Source organism: Mastigoproctus giganteus, chromosome 5 (assembly GCF_048544385.1).
Source record: "Mastigoproctus giganteus isolate SK-2022 chromosome 5, ASM4854438v1, whole genome shotgun sequence".
Lineage (NCBI taxonomy): Eukaryota > Metazoa > Arthropoda > Arachnida > Uropygi > Thelyphonidae > Mastigoproctus > Mastigoproctus giganteus.
The window spans coordinates 152,702,577-152,723,665 of record NC_143579.1 but is presented as its reverse complement, the minus strand read 5'-3'; the positions used below and the strand labels follow the sequence as shown (position 1 = coordinate 152,723,665).

The window sequence follows — 21,089 nt, the reverse complement described above, 5'->3', positions numbered from 1 at the left end:
TGCCTCTACTAATGCTAATGCTAATTATTTCCAACATATAATTGCAGGAAAAGATTGAATTTCTCTTCCTTTCATAGTCATCTCTCACTCACCCACCTTTACCCATGTAAGGCAGGCAGAAAAGCTCGCTTATTAGCTTACTAAGCATCAATTGAAGATGCCTAAAGAATTCCTCTAGTCAATGCACACAGAAATTGAACCCAGATGTGTCCAAATGAATGGAATGCATCATGCTGACTATGATGACCACAGAGGACACATTTCATTGTAAACTTTCATAACATTTTAGGAAATTTGGCAAATATATATACAGGAACTCCCCGACTTACGTAAGGGTTGCGTTCTGCAGAAAGCTATGCAAGTCGGATTTTACAAAAGTTGGGATCTCCCCCCCATGGTTTTTCAGCACTCGCAGCTGTGCTCGCCAAATTGATTGAATCAAAATAGAAATGTTCGACGAACATGTAAATAAAGTTATTTATTGTATTTATTCAATTTTTTATCTCATGCATAGGAAAAATTACAAAAGCTTGCAATTTAAAAAAATTTCAAAATTATAAAATTACAAAAAAAGAGAAGGGACAGGCATAACGTCAGTAAGTGTAACCTCTCGAGCATCGTTGCCAGAATCGACATTGTCATCTGATAAGTATGTTGCTGCAAAGGTTGGGGACTGTGTATAGATTTAGAAGGGGTTGGCCGCTCAACCTTACGAAGGAACATATTAATGGATGACTGGATGGTGTCTTTTTGTCTTTTCATTATAGATTTCTTTCTAGCAAGCATTGCCCTTATCACTCACTGTTCTGTTAACTTTTAAGAATCGTTCGCTGTCAGGATCCATCTTCTCAAACCCTGCCATTGCCATCTCTCTGGGGATGATGCATTGTGGCTCTTTTTTTTTTTTTTTTTTTTTTTTGTTCATCTTGAGCTTTGTCAGCATTTTCTTCTTTCACTATCGCTGCCTGCAAGTCAGTAAGTTCTTCATTAGATAATTCCTTCACTTCTTCCTCTATCAACTCACCCACATCTTTGGCAACAACCTCCAACTGAAGTAACTCTGCAACCTTTACAATCTCATCTGTAACCTTTTAATATGATTCGTCTTTTTCAAATCCTTCGAAACCTTTTACATGCCATGGTCATATTTTTTCTGTGCCCTATTTAAACAACTTTTAGTAATTTCCACCCAAGCCTTATTAATGTTTAAGATGGCGTGGTAAATATTATAAGATTTCCAAAAGTCTCTTAACGTAAAATTTTCTCACCATCTACTGCAGACAATGCCTATGCAAATGCTGTGCGTAAATAGTATGCTTTTAAATTTCAAATAACACCCTGATCCATAGATTGGATGAGTGAAGTCATGTTTGGCGGTAGAAATATGACTCTCACGTTTTAATTGAAATCATCTAGATGCTTAGGATGACCAGGAGCATTATCTAATAGAAGCAAAATATTTTAGCATTAAATAAGCTCACACACCAACCATAAGAATAAGTATTTACTGTAACTAAAATATTTACATATTAAAATAAAATATTTACAAAAACTGCTATTATATTAAATTAAATTATATACATGTAAAAACATTAAAACTGTGATAAAATCCTTAAGATTTATTAATGCGCCGCTCTAAGCCAACCAACGGGTTTCTCTGAGTAACTTTATACGTATTATTGTTCTGTAAAAGGTCCATTGTTTTTTTTTTTTTTTTTTTTTTTGGCAATGGACCTTTTACAGAACAATAATACGTATAAAGTTACTCAGAGAAACCCGTTGGTTGGCCTAGAGCGGCGCGTTAATAAACTGGTACAGGATTGGTTAAAGGCAGAGAAGATTTCCAGGGAGACTTTTTGGTTCTTACATGCTACTGGATGTCAACGCCCAAGGTTTTATGGACTTCCAAAAACTCATAAGACAGAAATCCCACTCAGACCTATTGTATCATTTATAGGAAGCCCCACATATGCTTTGTCAGGGTATTTGGCTAAATTGATTTCGTCTATAGTGGGCCAGTCCAACTATGTCATAAAAGACAGTAAAGAATTCGTGAATTTTGTGAAAGATTTGATTATAAATGAAAACGAGAGCATGATTTCTTTTGATGTGGTGTCACTATTCACATGCATTCCAATTAAACATGGAATATATTGTGTTAGAAAATCTTTGAGTAATGATGTCTCTTTGAGTAATAGATCGCTTTTAAATGTAAAGGATATTTGTTCGGGTGTGGAACTTTGTCTGGACAGCACCACTATAGTGTACCAAGGTGTTATGTACAAACAGGTTCACGGTACAGCCATGGGATCTCCTATTAGCGCCATCGTGGCCAATCTGGCCATGGAGGAGTTAGAGGACAGGGTTTTTAGTGGATGTCAGTTTCCCATAAAGAAATGGAAAAGGTATGTTGATGATACCTTTACCGTGGTCCCGAAGGGGAGAGAGGATGATGCACTCCATTGGCTTAATAGCTTCTCCCAATTTATACAATTTACCTCAGAGGTGGAAACAGGAGGTACCCTTCCTTTCTTGGATGTACTGGTCTCTAGGGTAGGCCCTAGGCTCAAAACTTCTGTGTTTAAAAAACCTATGTGCAGAGGCCAGTACACCCATTATAGTTCAGCACAAGCTGGGCAGCATAAGAATAGTGTAGTGAAAGCTCTACTAGACAGAGCAGGGTCACACTGCACCACCTCTGAGGACAAAGAATGTGAAATTAGACGAGTCACAGCAGACCTTAGAAAATGCGGATACCCCCAGAGGATCATAGACAGATTTAGTAAAGGAATAGAGTCTAACCGTCAGGAATCGTTTGTTCCTGTGGCTACCGCATACATTCCTTACTATCCAGGCATTACTGAGCATCTCACTAGAGTTTTGTGGGGATTATAAAACACGCTGTGTGCAGCTTCCCGGGCGGAGGTTGCACACAGTGTTGTCTCAGGTAAAAGACCCAATAGCAAAGGACCTGAGTAGTGGAGCAGTATACAGGATAAAATGCCCGGATTGTGGGGAATGTTATGTGGGCGAGACAAAACGACGGCTCAAGGATCGTCTGGGGGAGCATGCAAATGCTATAAAAACCGCTGATTACAATAAGTCTGCTGTGGCCGAACATTTTTGGGAGAAGCAGCATCAAATTTCCCCAGAGGATGCGGTTATCGTGGATCGAGCGCATGGGTTCTGGAACCGTAAATGACTCGAGAGCCTATGAATCTGTTCATCCGACCACAATATTATGAATAGGGACAGAGGTATACGTATGCATCCTCTGTTTGAAACTATCATCCTAAGTACGGATGAACGGTTCTGCTTAACACGTTCCCGAGCTATTTCCGCTTCCAGTTCAGACCATGCGCCGACTGCACCACGTGTATAGGTACCGTGAGCCTGTTATATATGGACGTGCTGCAGGAAGTTTTGTTACTGCTGAGGAAGGAAGCCGATGCTTCCGAAAGCTCCAGAGACTTTTATTGTTTTTATCGCTTTTAATCCGGTTTATTTTAGTGTATTTTATCTTAAGGATTTTATCACAGTTTTAATGTTTTTACATGTATATAATTTAATTTAATATAATAGCAGTTTTTGTAAATAGTTATTTTATTTTATTTTAATATGTAAATATTTTAGTTACAGTAAATACTTATTCTTATGGTTGGTGTGTGAGCATATTTAATGCTAAAATATGAATTTTCCCAACCTCAGAGGCCTTTTTCAGGAAATAGAAGCAAAATCTTGAAAGGAACGTCGCTGCCTTTACAAAATTTTTCAACCTTGGGAATGAAGCAGTATTTAAACCAATCCTCAAAGAGAGATAATTTTATCCATGCTCTCTTGTTCAATTGGAAATGCATAGGTAGGGTGGCTTTATTGATGCCCTTAAATGCACAAGGATTTCCAGAATGGTACACAAGCAGTGCTTAATCTGTAATCTACCACTGCATTAGCCCCAAGCAAGAGCGTGGTCCTATCTTTTGAAGCCTTGAAACCTGGCATTGTATTTTCCTCTATGGAAATGTATGTTCGATCCGCATTTTTTCCAATACAGAGCAGTCTCGTCAGCATTAAAAATTTTCTGCATTGAATAACCAGCCGCCTTTGTCAATAATTTTTCCAACACATCATAAAATTTTTTTGCAGCTGCAGAATCAGCACTGGCGACTTCACCACATACGTTAACATTGTGGAAACCAGCGCGATGCTTGAACCTATTAAACCACCCGTTGCTTGCCACGAACTTGGGTTGGGGTTCGCCGTACTTATCCTTAATATCTTTATAAATACTTTTCTTGAATAGTTGGGTCGTTGCTTTTGCTTTGAATGGTCATTGGACTCAGGGGCACTCACTTCTGAATCTGATTTTCCATCCTTATTATAACAGCTGTTCCCTTTTCGATATAGCACCTGAATGTTGTTTTGTGATCACTGTTGATCTTAAGCGCATTGATCCTTTGACAGTGCATGTATAGTGCACTGTCCTTTAAAATAGTATTCACTGTTGAAGCAGCTAGACCTAATTCCCTTTCAATAGATGACAAACTTTGTCCTGCTTCTTAATTAATCATCTTCATTTCTAAATCAATTTTGTTTCATTTCCTGGCACTGCCATCACTTGCACTTTTCGTTGGTCGCTTTCCCTTCCTCATTGTAAATAGGAATGAAGAGAAGTTTCTGAAAATTTGTTTTTTATATGATTGAAGATTTCAGTGAAGGGGAATACATTTCACCATAATAGTGTAAAAATCAACACAATTGCAGTTATCGGTATTATCACAAATGCAATAAGATTGAGTTTACTGCCTGTTTATATTTATATGCACTAACAGAAAGGCCCAATAAACCAGAAAGTGGAAATTGTTATTGTTGTTTTATGATCATGACCTCCAGAAACATGCTTTAAAAAATATCACCACGGTGTTCAGAATTGATTCTTATAACGGGAACATATGATAACGATGAAAGTGTATTGTAATTTCCATTATAAATATGTCCCTTTAGAGAGAGATAAATAGCTAAGTAATATACTGAAAATTTTCAACTTCCAATAACTTCGAGCGAATTTAAAAAAAAACAGTGTTATTGGGTTTACAAAACGATATTTTCACGATACCTCCATTTTTTTCCTACAGGATACAAAATACTTTTCCGTGATTTTTTTAAAGTTTTCACTGGCCATCAAAAAGTAACATAATATTGAATTTCCATAAGTAGAATATTACGTAAGTCAGGTAGCTCCTGTATTTCTTCTTGAGACAGTTGGATTTAGCAGACAAGATCCATATAGTTTGTTAAATTAAGGTTCTACTGTTTTGCAGTTCTGTATGGCAGCAGCTATCCTATTTACATTATTAAATTTTATTTTTAGCATATTCACTCATGCAGCAAAGTTGCTTTCATAATTTCAAATTGTTAAATGCATCAAATTGTTAGATCATTAAAGGTATTAAATATATAAATCTCCTTATAGTGTGGCTATATTTATGTGAACGTATTGTTTAAATATGTAACAGAGTAGTAATGTCCATTGTATTTTAAAAGTTTAAAATTATCGCATTTTCCTAAATCTGTTTTACTAATACTTTTTTAAATTTTTTTGATGTTTGCACTTTTGTTATTCACTACAGAATGTTTCAGAAAGTGAGGAAATGAAAATTTCAGAAGAAATTACAAAGAATTCTGTTAGTGGAAGAGATGAAATTGATGATAGGTGTATGCCCTGCATCACAAGAGGACCATTGCTCCGGCACAAACCAGGTTGCAATGATGATTATATGATAATGAGTATTTTTATTTTTAACAAAAAAAATTATTAGCATTACCATTAGTCAGTGCTTTTTTTGTAAAAAACTAGATACTGGTACTCTTTCTTTGCTATCAGGAAAAATTGAAAATTAAAAGGATATGAAAAGTACTCTAAAAGTATTTTTTTCTAATATTGTTACTTTAGTAGTAATGTTTTTAGAATAAGAACAACAAATTAAGTATAATAACACAGTTTATTTTAAAGCATAAATTTATTATTCTAGTATATAAAAAAATAAGTAAACTGTGAGTAAAATAAGTAAAAAATAATAACATAAGTAAAAATAATTTCATAATAAAGTTTTTGTAGAATATTCCTAATTTTTATTAAGTTCTCATCCGACACCCTATGCCAGGGGTGAACAACCTTTTTTGAGTGAAGAGCCATTTTTGATCTAATTAAAAAAAGAGACAGAGAATCCGAAAAGCTGCACCACAGTTCAAGCTGGGAGGAGTGGGAGGCGAGGGTTTTTTAAGAAATGGAATAGAGTGGAAAGGTGTTTATTAAAAAATATATATTTTTTGAAATATTATTTATTTATACATAAAAAATGAAATAAACATCCAATTAGGTACAAATTAATGTAACTTTTGTTGATGAACTTCTTGAGCGAGTCTCTCAACATCATGCGAGTATGTCGTAATTAAACATGCTGAGCTTTAAACATGCTCGCATTGTTCAGACGACGGTTTCTTGATTTATTTTTAACATAGTTCATGTTAAAAAATATTTACTCACAGAAATATGTCGAACCAAAAACTGAGAGAAGTCCAAATGCAAATATTTTCAAATTTATATATGGGTCCGGTAAGCTACTCCATGAATCAAACACAATTTGGTCTGCATTTTAAATGCATCCATCGCCGTCCATTTGTGTAGAATTGCCTTTCCAAATCCTCAATTTCAGTTTTAAGGCATTTTAGTCTTGCAGTCCACATGTCCTTGATTTTTGAGTCCTCTAATTCCATTTAAAATTGTGCTTCATGAGAGCTGTAAAGTTAAAGAACCGCAGTTATGTGTTAAAACAGCTGCATACAGCTTGCAAGCTGCAGGTTGCCGACCCCTGTCCTATGCTGACTTTTTTCTTCTTCTTTGTGTGTCAGTTGCTGAATGACATTTCCGAAGCAGCCATGAATCGACATATTTTGCTGGATCGAAGCAGGTCAGCGGCAGGCCTACAATTTTAAGAAACCATTTTTGTTATTAATGAAGTGCTGGTTGGGCTGGCAATCAGATTCATTTTTGAAAATCCTCATTCACATTCACTTGATGAAATTGGTATCGTACTCAGAGCATTCTTCAATTCTTCTGAAACCTTCTTATCAAATCTGTATCCTCAAACTCCACGAATTGCATCTCTTTCATTTAACTGTAACCTAATTGACAATTTTCTAACTTCGCTTTCACCAAATGCCAACAATTCATGTTTAGAAGGATTAATACCTTTGTTGTCTTCGTTTTCCGTCTCTCGTCATCAGTATTGTCACTAGTTCTTAAATTTGAATTTTTTCTTTTCTTTTCTTTTCTTTTTTTTTTTTTTTTGAGACTGTCCAAAATGTCGGTGTCATTCGGATATTCAGTTACTGTGACTATGTAAACAGAGATAGGGAAAATTTATTGAAAAATGTGGATAACATACTTCCGCGAAACAACACATGTTTATATGTCGGGGTAAAAGAAAATCACTTTTCTAATTCTCGAACGGGGTGCTTACAGCGGATTCACAAAGATGTCCAACCTACGGCCCGCGAGGCCGTAGGTTGGACATCTTTGTGAATTTTAAATTTTTAAATTTTGTTAATTATCGAAAAAATTCTCATTAAATGTAAATGTAAATGTTCACTAAATGTAATTGTGTATTGTACTTAATAAAATTTTTGAATATTTTCAATTTTACTTTTACGTGCAACAAGATATGGAAAATGGAACACTCTTTTTTTTCTAATCACTCAGTGCGGTCCGCGAAAGAAATCCAACTTTGAATATTTTTGAATATGGCCCCTGTATGGGAAAAGGTTGGACACCACTGCAGTAGAAGGTAGACCAGAGCCCATTAGGAATGAACCTTGATCTGCTCACTCTTGACTACCGCAACTCCTCCATATGTGGAACAGGTGGTAGTAGTAGTAATAGTAGTAGTGGCATGTGATGCAAGAAAGCAAGTGTATGAGCTTATGCAGCATCAGCCAAAAAAAAAAATCACGCCATTGCCTCCAAATGCCTGTCCAGTTCCTCCTTAAATTTATTCAACCTATCAATTTCCACAACGAAAGATGGAAGTTTGTTCCAGCAATCAACCACCCGCTGGCTAAAGGCAAATTTGTGCACAATCTATTCTACATCTGTCTTTTCTTAATTTGAATTTATGCCCCTTTAGGTTCGTAATCTGAACAAGTGGAAGGATCCCATCAGAATTCAGCGTGCTCAACCCATTCAAGGCCTTATACACCTCAATCAGATCACCGCGCAGGTGCCTAGTCTCCAGCCACTGCAATTTGCAGAACTTAAGCCTCTCTTGGTAAGAGGATCCCTTCATTCCCCTCACCAATCTTGTTGCCCTTCTATGTACATGCTCAAGTAAATCTACATCCTTCTCAAAATGAGGCCTCCAGACCTGTACGCAGTACTCAAGGCATGTCCTGATCATTGCCTTATACAGAAGGATAATCATCTCCTTATCTCTGCTAGCAAAATTCCTATGTATCATTGACAAAACCCCATGATCTGCCCTGGCAGCCTGTCTGCATTGCTCAGAAAACTTCATATCTGACTGCACAATTACTCCCAGGTCTTTTTCATTTTCTACCACTTTAAGTGTAGTACCACACAGTTGGTACGTTTCTCTGGGGTTACTTTTACCCGTATGCAGTACTTTGCATTTGTCAAGGTTAAACTTCAGTTGCCTCTTCTTAGCCCATCTACCCAAATTATCTAGATCCTGTTGTAGTAGCACACTGCCATTACTGTCATTAACAACCCAGCCAACCTTTGTATCATCTGCAAACTTCGACATTAAGCCTGATATACCTTCATCAATATCATTGATAAATATACAAAACAACAGTAGACCTAACACCGAACCCTGTGCGACTACACTAATAACATTAGTCCACGAAGAGCAGCACCCATTGATTACCACCCTCTGTCTTCTCCCACTTAACCATCCTTTTATCCATTGTAGCAACTTACCCTTAATACCATTCTGCTCCAATGTGTACAATAGTCTTCCATGCGCAACAGTGTCAAAAGCTTTCCTGAAATCCAAATATATGATATCAGAATTATTTTTTGCATCCAGTTCCTTTGTAACCACATCATAATATCCTATCAAATTTGTCAGACAAGACTTTCTCTTAACAAACCCATGCTGTGTCTGAATTATTGCTGCAGTCTTGTCTAGATGATCCTGCAATGCATCTTTAACCAGTGACTCCATTATTTTACCCGGAACAGAAGTTAAACTAACTGGTCTGTAATTACTCGTGTCACCCTTCGATCCCCCTTTGTGAATTGGGGATACATTTGCACATCTCCAGTCCGTGGGAACCTCCCCTGAGTCCAAGAATGCTCTCATAATTATGGCTAAGGGTTTGCTAAGGGTCGGATAAGGTTTACCAGGTACCATTAAGTTGTAGAATGCATTAGCTCTCTTAATTCGCACAGCAGCACTAATTGCCTGAAGGCCAAAAATGCAAACAGTGCGTACCGAGTTAATTCTCTCCTAATCCGTTCGCTATATAAGAGGTATCTGATGCTTTCTTGCATTATATGCCTCTACTAATGCTAATGCTATATGAAATTTTTTTTCGCTCAAGGGAAAGTATTTTAAATGTAACTTCCAAGGGGAAGTCAAAATAATTCACTATAAAAGGACTTGTTAAACAGAGGTCCGGCTGAGTAATTTAGAATTATAAAAAATGGTTATACAGTTTTATATATAAATAGCTTAACAACAGACAGTATAAAATGCAAATTTAGTTAAATAATTTTAAGCTTATTTCAATAGTAGGTAAACATGTGAAAAAAATTTACGGAATATTACAAATTTCAAAGTGCACTGCATCCAAATGTCATACGTCATTGTTAATAAAGGTGCCGGTACGCCGTAGGCGTACCATCCCAAAAAAAGCATTTCCATTAGTAGAGACATACAATGCAAGGAAACAAGCTTATGCAGCATCAGCCAAAAAAAAGAAAATGCTCCTATTTCACCCCTCCGTTCTTTCCAAATACCTGTCCAGTTCAGCCTTAAATTTATTTAGGATATCAATTTCCACAACAAAACATGGAAATCTGTTCCATCGATCAACTACCCACTGGCTAAAGGCAAATTTCTGCACATCTATTCTACAACTGTCTTTCCTCAGTTTGAATTTATGTCTCCTCAGTTAATCTCAGCAAGAGGAAGAATTCCATCAACATTCAGCTTGCTCAACCCATTCAAGGCCTTATACATCATCTCATAGGTGCCTACTCTCCAGAGCTGCAATTTGCAGAGCTTCAGCCTTACTTCATAAGAGCAATCCTTTGTTCCATTCACTAATCTTGTTGCCCTTCGCTGTATTCGTTCCAGCAGCTCTACATCCTTCCTAAAATGAGACCTCCAGACCTGTACACAGAACTCTAGGTGTGACCTTACCTTGATTACCTTGTATAACAGGATAATCACCTCCCTGTCCCTGCTAGCAAAATTCCTATATATCACTGACAAGGCTCAATCACCTGTCCCCCTGTCAGCCCATCTACACTCCTCAGCAAACTTCATATTTGACTGCACAATTACACCCAGGTCTTTTTTGCTTTCCACTTCCTTGAGAGTAGTACCACACAGTTGGTACATTTATCTTGGGTTATTGCTACTCATAGGCAGTACTTTGCATTTGTCAATGTTAAACTTCAGTTGCCACTTCTCAGCCCATTTGCCCAACTTATGTAGATCCAGTTGGAGTAGCATTCTGTTGTTAACAACTCTGCCAAATTTTTTATCATCTGCAAACTTGGACATTAAATCTGATATACCTTCATCAATATCATTGATAAATATACAAAACAACAGTGGGCCCAACACGGAACCCTGGGGAACTCCACTAATAACATTTTTCCATGAAGAGTAGTGTCCATTGATTATCACTGCCTGTCATCTCCCACTCAACTATCCCTTTACCCATTGTAGCAACTTACCCTTGATGCCATAACTCTCCAATCTGTACAGCACTCTTCCATGTGCAATAGTATCAAAAGCTTTCCTGAAATCCAAGTACAGGTGACCCCCGCTTAACGCTGATAATTCGTTCCGGAAAAACAGAGTGCTTGGTGAATCCGCGCTAAGTGAGCGCTGCATTCCCACAAGGTAACATGTATTTGTGAGTTGCGGTCAGTGCCATAGATATCTCCTAATCAATAATAAACGGTAGTGAAAAGATACACAAATGTCGGCCAAAATATTTAATATTCAAATATTAGCATTAGCATTAGTAGACGCATATGATTCAAGAAAGCAAGCTTATGCAGCATCAGCCAAGAAAAAAAATTTCCACTTCAACCCTCCGTTCGTTCAAAATACCTGTCCAGCTGAGCCTTAAATTTATTTAGGCTATCACCTTCCACAACAAGAGATGGAAGTCTGTTCCACCAACCAACTACCCACTGGCTAAAGGCAAATTTCTGCACATGTATCCTACATCTGTCTTTCCTCAGTTTGAATTTATGCCCTGTCAGGTGATTATTCGGAGCAAGAGGAAGAATCCCATCAGCATTGAGCATGCTCAAACAATTCAAGGCTTTACACACCTCTATCAGATCACTTCACCCATGCCTAGTCTCCAGACACTGTAATTTGCAAAACTTAAGCCTTTCTTCGTAAGAGCAACCCTTTGTTCCATTCAGTAATCTTGTTGCCCCACTCGTTCCAGCAGCTCCACATCCTTCTTGAAATGAGACCTCCAGTCCTGTATACGGTACTCAATGTGCCTTCTACAAAGGGATAATCACCTCCTTATCCCTGCTGGAAAAATTCCTGTATATCATTGACAAGACACCATGATCTACTCTTACAGCCCGTCTCCACTGCTCAGAGAACTTCATATCTGCCTGCACAATTACCCCCAGGTCCTTTTAATTCTCTACCACTGTCAGTGTAGTACCACAGAGTTGATACATTGCTCTGGGGTTGCTGTTTCCCATACGTAGTACTTTACATTTGTCAATGTTAAACTTCATTTGCCACCTCTCAGCACATCTGCTCAACCTTTCCAGATCCTGTTGCAGCAGCATAGCGTCAGTAGTGTCCTTAACAACCCTGCCAACCTTTGTATCGAATGCAAACTTGGACATTAAACTTGATATACCATCATCAATATTATTTATAAATACAGGAAACAATAATGGACCCAACACTGAACCCTGAGAGACTCCACTAATAACATTAGTCCACGATGAGCAGTGTCCATTGATTACCACTCTCTGTCTTGTCCCCCTCAACGACCCCTTTATCCATAGCAGCAATTTGCCTCCAATGCCACACTGCTCCAATTTGTGCAGCAGTCTTCCATGTGCAAAAGTATCAAAAGCCGTTCTAAGATCCAAGTATATAATATCAAAGTTATTCCCTGCATCCAGTTCTTTTGTAACTGCATCATAGTATCCAATCAAATTGGTCAGGCAAGACTTCCCCTTAAAAAAACAATGCTATATCCGAGCTATAACTGAAGTCTTGTCTAGATGATCTTGCAGTGCTTCTTTAACCAGTGCCTCCATTAATTTTCCTTGAACAGAAGTTAAACTCACAGGTCTATAATTACTTGTGTCAGCCTTTGATCCTCCTTTGTGAATTGGGGTCACATTTGCACATCTCCAGTCTATGGTTACCTCCCCTGAGTCCAAGGAAGCTCTCATAATTATGGCTAAGGGTTTGCTTACTTCCATTGCTGCCTCCTTTTATATAACTGGATAGATCCCATCCACCCCAGTTGCCTTTCTTGTGTTTATCTTTAACAATTTCTCCTCCCCTTTACTCTCAGTTATTACAAGATTATCTAGCTTACTGCCAGAGTTGAATGCACCTCTGGCATTCCCCTCGCTGAATAAATCCTCATGTGTGAATGTCGATGCAAAATATTCATTTAGTTTGTTAGCTACCTGAGCAGGATCATCAACAGTTGAACCATCAATATCAAGTGGACCAACTGGATTCATCCCCTTCCTTCTAGAGTTTACATAAGTAAAGAAATCTTTGCTGTTTTTCTTTGCATCGTTTCCCAAAGATTTCTTGTAATCTGCCTTCGCCTGCCTAACCTCCTTTGTAACTTGGTTACAGATCAGCTTATATCTATCATAAGCTTCTGTGTCACATGTTAATTTATATGTATCCCATGCATTTTTCTTCTCTGCCATATGTCTCATTAGTTCATCTGACATCCATTTAGGCCTACACCTTGAACAATATTTCTTAGTTGGTATGTAAAGCCTAGTAGCTTCCAAGATAAGTTCTTTGAATGCTTTCCATTTTGAATTTGCTGTTGGTAACATCATCAGTTGGTCCCACTGTATAGAATTTAAATACTGTCTCAGACCATCGTAGTCCCCTTTTCGAAAGCAATGGCCTTCCCTTTACCCCTGATGGTAGTTACCTCTTTGAGTAAATCCCACTTCAGCCCACTGTGATCACTGCCACCTAGTGGTTCCTTTATCTGCAGATTCTTAATGCATTAAGAATCACTACTGATAATCAAATCAAGAGTATTACTCCCTCTAGTTGCCTCCCCAACATGCTGATGTAGAAAACAATCATCTAATAAATCCACAAAAGCCTTGCTAGTGTGTGAGTGAGCAACCCACAAATTCCAGTCAATATCTTGGAAATTAAAATCCCCCATTATAAGACTCTCTGATTTACTGGCCCACTCTATTTCCCTGTACAGTTTCTTATTATACCCATCAGAGTCATTAGGCCTACAGTACACTCCTACTGTCAATTTTGATCTTCCAATGATTATGTCACACCAAACTGATGCGACACTGCACTGTCCAGCAATGTAGACTGGCCTCACTTTCTTAGATTTTATGTGTTTCTTTACTAATAGCATAACCCCTCCTTCCTTCCTATCCTGACTATCCTTTCTGTGGATGTTGTACTCCCCAAATTCCAGTTCTGCATTCCTTATATCTGTGTAACACCATGTCTCTGATATCCCAACAATATCTGCCTTTGATTCTTTGAGCAATACCTCAAATTCATCAAATTTATTTACTAAACTCCTAGCATTGGTGTTTTAATGTTCACAACTCCAGCTGGCTTCCGTTTTCTAGTCATACCGACCCAGCTGGTCGAGATTCTGAGGCTTTTGCGATTACTAATGATCTTGCACAGATTGTTCATTTACCTACAAGAATACCGGACAATCCTAATCATACAGCCAATACGCTTGATCTTTTTCTCACAAACAATCCTTCTAAGTACACAGTTGAAGTGAGAGGTCCTTTAGGTACTTCAGATAACAACTTGGTGATTGTCTCTTCTCCAATGGAACCTTTATCTCATGGCTATTCCCAATTTCGTGTTGTTTGGCATTACAAGAATGCAAAATGACATGACCTGCGAGATTCTTTTCTTCTTTTCCTTGGTCGGATTACTGTTTCAAAAGTTCTGATGTCAATGTTTGCTGAGATCGTGTCAGTGAAATTATTCTTGCAGGAATCGAATCCTTTATCCCACACTCCACTTTAAAATCTCGTTCGGCTGTTCAAGAGAAGAATGTTGCATATCGTAATTGGATTGTTTCTAATTCTTCAGTTTCATTTTCTGCCTACACCAATGGTTGCAACAATTGTAAAGCAGTTATTAACCAGTCCAAACTAGAGTTTGAACAGGCTAAGAGTAGAAAACTTGCTTCTTGCCCTAATGGTAGCTGAGCATTGTGGTCTCTTGCCAAAGCTATTTGCTGCAACTTTTGCCCATCTCTTCTCCTACCTCTATCCAAACCTGATGGTTCTGTTGTCACTTCAACCAAGGATAAAGCTGACCTGCTAGCATCCCATTTTTCTTTCATCTCATGCATTAACAATCTTGGTAAAACACCTCCCACTATTCCCAACACACTCCATTCTGTGCATCGTGTGGTCTTCCGTCAAAAGGATGTCAGAAGGATTTTGACGAATATTGATGCTAAGAAAGCTCCAGGTCCTGATGGTATTTCTCCACTTGTTCTCAAAACCTGTGCTCCTGAACTTACTCCTATTCTTTGCCACCTTTTTTCCCTTTCTTATTCCAAAAGTGTTTTTCCTTCTGCCTTGAAATTTGCTTATATCCAGCCAGTTCCTAAAAAGGGTGGCAAATCCCTCCCATCCAATTATCGTCCCATTGCAATTACTTCTACTCTTTCTAAACTAATGCAGAAATCAATTAACCGCCAAATTTTAAACTACCTAGAAACCTTCCATGTGATAATCTGGCTTATGTTACCCCTTTATGGACGAGTTTAATAGAAAGGTTTGGTGAAACACAAGCAGTTGCTCTTGAGATCTCAAAGGATTTCGATCGTGTTTGGCATAAAGGTCTTCTAATCAAGCTTCCATCTTATGGTTTGCCAACTGTTTTTAGTAATTTAATATCCAGTTTTCTCTCTGTCTTCTAACTTCTCCACTAATGCCGGTGTCCACCAAGGTTCAGTTCTTTCCCCCACTCTTTTCCTCTTGTATATTAATGACCTTCTTCCATTGACTGGAAATCCTATCCATAATTTTGCCGATGATAGCACATTGCATTCCACTTTCCATTTTGAGAAACCTTGTCCTGCTCAATCAACTTCAACTTCTCGAAAATCTGCTACCAATTCCTTAAATGCCAGTCTTTGGGTAATTTTCCAGTGGGGTAAGGACAACTTAGTTGATTTCAACCATTCTAAAACTCAATCTTGTCTTATATCTCGCAAAAAGGATTCTTCTGCTCCTATGCTTATCTTTGGTGAGACTCCGATTTCTAGGCAAAATGATATATCTCTTTTGGGGATTACCCTGACTTCTAATCTGTCTCTCTCTTGGCACAAGCACATTACAAATATTGCTTCTTCTGCATCAAAAAAACTTGGTTTTTTCTTTTGCTCTCGGCATTACTTTTCTTCCAACAGATGCTCACTCTTTATAAATCGCAAATCCGCCCTGCCATGGAATATTGTTCCCACATCTGCGGTGGTGCCCCCAAAACCTCTCTCTTGATTCCATACAGAAGAGGGCAGTTAGGTTAATTAGTGATTCATCTTTAACAGAGTCTCTCCACTCGTTGTCTCATAGACATACTGTTTCTGCTGCATGCCTCTTCTACAGATACTTCCACGGGCACTGTTCTTCTGAATTGACTTCTGCAATTCCCGCTCTCACTTTCAAAACAATCCAAATACGTGCCGCCACCAGCCAACATCCATTTACTGTCCAACTTCAACCTCACAGAACCAACTTTTCATCTTCCTCGTTTATTCATTCAACTGCCGTTTTATGGAACAACCTTCCTTCATACGTATTTCCTGAAAATTACAGTCTACAGAAGTTCAAGTCACAAATATCTTCCATCATCTTCTCAACCTCCAACCCAAGCACGGTACTAAGTACTATAGGTTCTAATACGTCTCGAGTTTGGGGTTTACATTAAAAAAAAAAAAAAAAACAAGAAAATATACATGCACCTGTTCCTATTCTTAGCTACCCTAACACAACCCATGTGTTTACTTGCACCGCAATGACTCCCAGCAGTCTCTGAAATATCCTGCATCTTGTTTTCCAGGCTTCTTTCAAGAATCACTTTCACCTCTTCCAGTGGCTTCACCTCTTCAAGTAGAGACCAGACTGAAAAAATTCTACCCATTGAGCCTTGTACAACCTTTCCAGGGCTGAACTGATCGACAAAGGTCTTATCATATACTCCCCTCCTCTTGTGTCTGGGCAGAATTGCAGACAATTTGAAATTCAACCCTAATTCATGGCTTTTTTCAACAGTGATCTGTACCTGTTAAGTAATTCTGCCGGTCTCCTACTCTTAATATCATTTGTGCCAACATTTACAACTATGTCATCTTTTGTGCCCTTAAAAGATGATATCCGCTCTACAATGTCATCAACCTTTGCCCCTGGCAGACATACCCTGGTCCTGTTCCACCTATCCTTTTTACAAAGTATGTTCCCTGTTTCCTTGACAATATAATCACCAACAACTACTAGTTCCTGTGGGACCAGCGCATTCTGCCTTGGGGATTGCCGCTGTTTTCCTTGATGACCAAGTGCAAGCTCTGGCTTTGATGTGGGGAGCTGATAGCTTGATGGGCCCCTCAATTTAAATCCTTCGAGGGCATCCACCTTGTCCTTCAAGCTCTCATATAGGCCCATAACCACGCTGAGTTGTCGCTTGATTTTGTTACACTCCTTGCATCACGCGCACACACAAAGACATCCCCCATGGCAATATCATGTACCATACCCGATTGCTCCACAAACATTATGCAAGCAGTGCATTTTAAAAGGCTGTGATTCAGAGGGAACTGCCCACCCCCTCAGTTCTCCACTGAGCCACAGCACTCCCATTAACTTGAGCCAATTGCTTTGCTACTCTTGTGTGAGTCATGATTTCGATTTAATTCCAATAAAGTTTAAATTTCAGTACAAAATTATAACCCTAAACTTGTATCCCAACACAGTTATAACGCTATATATATTTTTGAGTACAGTCAATCATCGTATAGCATGATAGTTGTGTTCCTAGAAACCCTTGTGCAATGCAAAATCTTGCAATATTAACAACAGACCCTATGGGAAAAATAGGGTTAGGTGCCGACCACCCAAGATTGAACACACATTTGTAACCAAAACATTACCAAACACAATAAATAATCATAATAAAATACTTGCGCATTTTATTAAGACTATTATGTAATAAAATATTGCTAATGCTTTTGCTTTTATCGTAAGCAAACTTGTTTATTGTTTGATTTTCTATCCAAACAGATGACAGCCGTTCCATCTCTTCCAATTCTTTGTCTTAATCGAATGGATTTTAGTTACACTTTCAGTTGTTCCTGCTATGAAAGTTGTTTTTGTTTTCTCTGCATTCTTTGTAATTCTCGGCGTTGCCTCATTTAGGTCTGTAGCACGTGCAATATCACATTCTTTCATTTCGCTCAAAGCGTCTCACAATTTCATATTTTTTCTCTGTCGACAGAGGTGGACTGGCCATAAGCCTTACCAGGGAAACTCCGGGTGGGCTGGAGACCGGTTTGATTTTGGCTATAAACACTAGTATGAGGCCACTATAAATTTTCCGGGGTAAGAATTCTTGACCCTGTCCGCCTCTGTTTATCGATATTGCTTTTCTTTTTCTCTCTGAATCTGCCGTGTCTTCACCAGGATGCTTCCTTTTCACACCTTTTAAGTATTTTACTCATTTTTAGGGAATAAAGCACAATTACGAAACAAGGAAGCACATTTTATACACATAAACAAAGCTGAGTGCATGTAGCAACTGAATGAACAACACCGTAAAGGCAGAGATACACTATTAACACCTCACATTTTACTAAAGCACATTTCTAGGGGTTACTACCATAAAACAATAAAAACAATTTCCAGTTGTGTTTCTGCTAGTGGAATCCGTTATAAACTGGTAGTAAACTCAATCTCATTGCATTTGCGATAATACCGATTGCTGCAATTGTGTTGGTTTTTATGTTATTATGGTGAAATGTGTTTCCCCTTCACTGAAGTTATAATCCCTTGGGGTGATTCTGCGTTCAACTGCCATTTCTTGTAAACACAACGGCGAATCGTGCATAAGCGAATTCGGTTCGTGTTATATAAGATATCGTTCCTCTATTTATAAATCGTGTATGATCGAATTTGTGTAGTGTAAACACGTGTTATACGAGGACTGACTGTATAATAAATAAATTTTCTGTTTATATTCTGTGACGACCAAATGGTCAGAGGAGGTCACAAGATAGACATAATACAAGAAACAGCACCGTATTCAGCAGTCACGGGCTTCAACCCCGATCACTGAAGGCACGCCTGACCACTAGGCTACGGCGGCTGTATCAAGTATTAGCTGCGAGTTCCGTTTATATAACTTCCATATCAAGTTATATATTAATTAATTATGTTACATTTGTAATCTAAGTCGTTTTATGTATTTTGTTAAAAGTACAATTTAATTGACAACGAAGTTTAACAAAATTAATAGATTTTACTGACTAATTGACAATATTATATTATATTACATTATATACTATACTAACGCTATCTAGTTCGTGATATTACATTGTATCGTATAACAATGGTGGCAAGTTATGAACGGTAAATCTATAGACACTTAAGTATTAATGAACTTCCAAATCTCGCTGTCTCAATTCAGAATAAACTAACGATCCTGACTAGGTCTATAAGCTACTTATAGAAAATAATTTGATGTAACAATTGGTCAATAAAGCGGCTAAATATGGCTAAAAAAACTTTTCTTTCAGCAGAGCTGCAACTTGCAACACGTGGATTTGATACACTTACCGAAAATATTATTTTACTTTTATGCAATTACAAGGCTGAGTAAAGAATAAATACACCAGATTAATCAGAAAATCACAAAATAATACTATACTACTAAATTTAAATCAAAAGTTTTAGAAAAACAATAATTTCAAATCAATAAATAAGAAAATCCACTTAGCGGCTTTGAACACGTCTGGTTCCCACTAGCCTCGTCAGTAGATGTCAGATGAACTAATGAGGCTCATGGCAGAGTAGAAAAATGTGTGGAATGCATATAAATTATCAGGTAACGCAGAAGCCTATAGCAGATATAAGCTTGTCTATAATCACGTCACAAAGGGGGGTTAAGCAAGCAAAGTCTGATTACAAGGATCATGCAAAATACTCCATACAGGTAGCAGTAACCCAAGAGAAACATACCAACTGTGGTACTACACTCAAGGAGGTGGAGAATGAAAAACACCTGTAGGTATTTTTATAGTCAGATATGAAGTTCTCTCAGCAGTGCAGATGGGCAGGTCATGGAGTTTTGTCAATGATAAAAAGGAATTTTGCTAGCAGAGAATGAGGTGATTATCCCTTTGTATAAGGCAATGGTCAGGCCACACCTTGAGTACTGTATACCGATCTGGAGGCCTCATTTTGGAAGGATTTAGAGTTGCTAGAATGAGTACAGAGAAGGGCAACAAGATTGGTGAGAGGAACAAAGGGGTGCACTTATGAAGAAAGGCTTAAGTTCTGCAAGTTGCAGAATCTGGAGACTGTGCACCTGCAAGGTGATCTGATCAAGGTGTATAAGGCCTTGAATGGTTTGAGCAGGCTCCTGATCTGTAGCCAGGCGGGCAGGAGCAGCAGTGCATAGCACACGCTTCTTGATTAGACCGTGGTTCGAGCCTGTGACCACCAAATATGGAGGATGCGGAAAGGTCAGGGAATGACCACCGCATATCCATGGAGCAATATGGCTTTAGTTGCTAATGCTCCTAAAAACCAAAAAACAAACAACAAAAACAGCAGGCTCCTGACTGTTAGCATTAGTTGAGGCATATGATATAAGAAAGCAAGCTTATACAGCATCAGCAGGGAAAAAACTCTCATGGAAGCCCATCAGAATGCTGAGTTGCCGCCTAATTTTTTCACAGCCTCTGCACCTAGCACACACAAAGACATCCTCCTAGACAGTTCTGCAAACATTTCACATTTCGTGCATTGTTTTATACTGTGATGCATTAGAGAATCATCTTCTTCAGTTCTCCTGCAATCCACAGCATTCTGGCTATTCTGTGAACGCTGCTTTGCTGCTCTAGTGTGGGTCATGATTACGTTAAGTGTAATTTAATTAACAATGAACTTTAATAAGATTAATAAATTTTTCTGATTAATTGATAATACTATAGTAATTTAACAGATTTTTAATACAGTGCTACGTTTTTCGCTATCTAGTTTTACATTAACCTTACACTCTTCCGTGTCATATAACAATGGCGACAAGTTACGAACGTAAAATATACAGACACAAAATATTAACTTTAAAAATCGCTGTCTAATTTCAAAAATAAACCATCGAACTTGGCTAGAACTATAAAGCTACTTTTAGAAAATAATTTAGTATGACAATTAAGTCAATAAAACAATTAAATATAAATGAAAACTTAGTGTTTGCCGGAGCTGCAAAAATATTGGTCAATGTGGTAATAACCTGTGCAACTAAATTACCTGAAAAAGCTATATTTTATAGCATATGAAATGAAAGTCATATATT

The 21,089-nt window shown here is 38.0% G+C and overlaps 1 protein-coding gene across 3 annotated transcripts in view; it reads left to right on the top strand.

Moving 5' to 3' along the window:
- The window catches only part of LOC150085771 (small G protein signaling modulator 1-like), a 744,108-nt gene that overhangs the window by 489,736 nt on the left and 233,283 nt on the right, over positions 1 to 21,089 (top strand). For all 3 annotated transcript variants that reach the window (XM_090374245.1, XM_090374244.1, XM_090374243.1), the window contains exon 18: positions 5,628 to 5,757. In XM_090374245.1, coding sequence (XP_090230371.1) covers positions 5,628 to 5,757 — 130 coding nt within the window. The remainder of the gene's footprint in view (positions 1 to 5,627; positions 5,758 to 21,089) is intronic.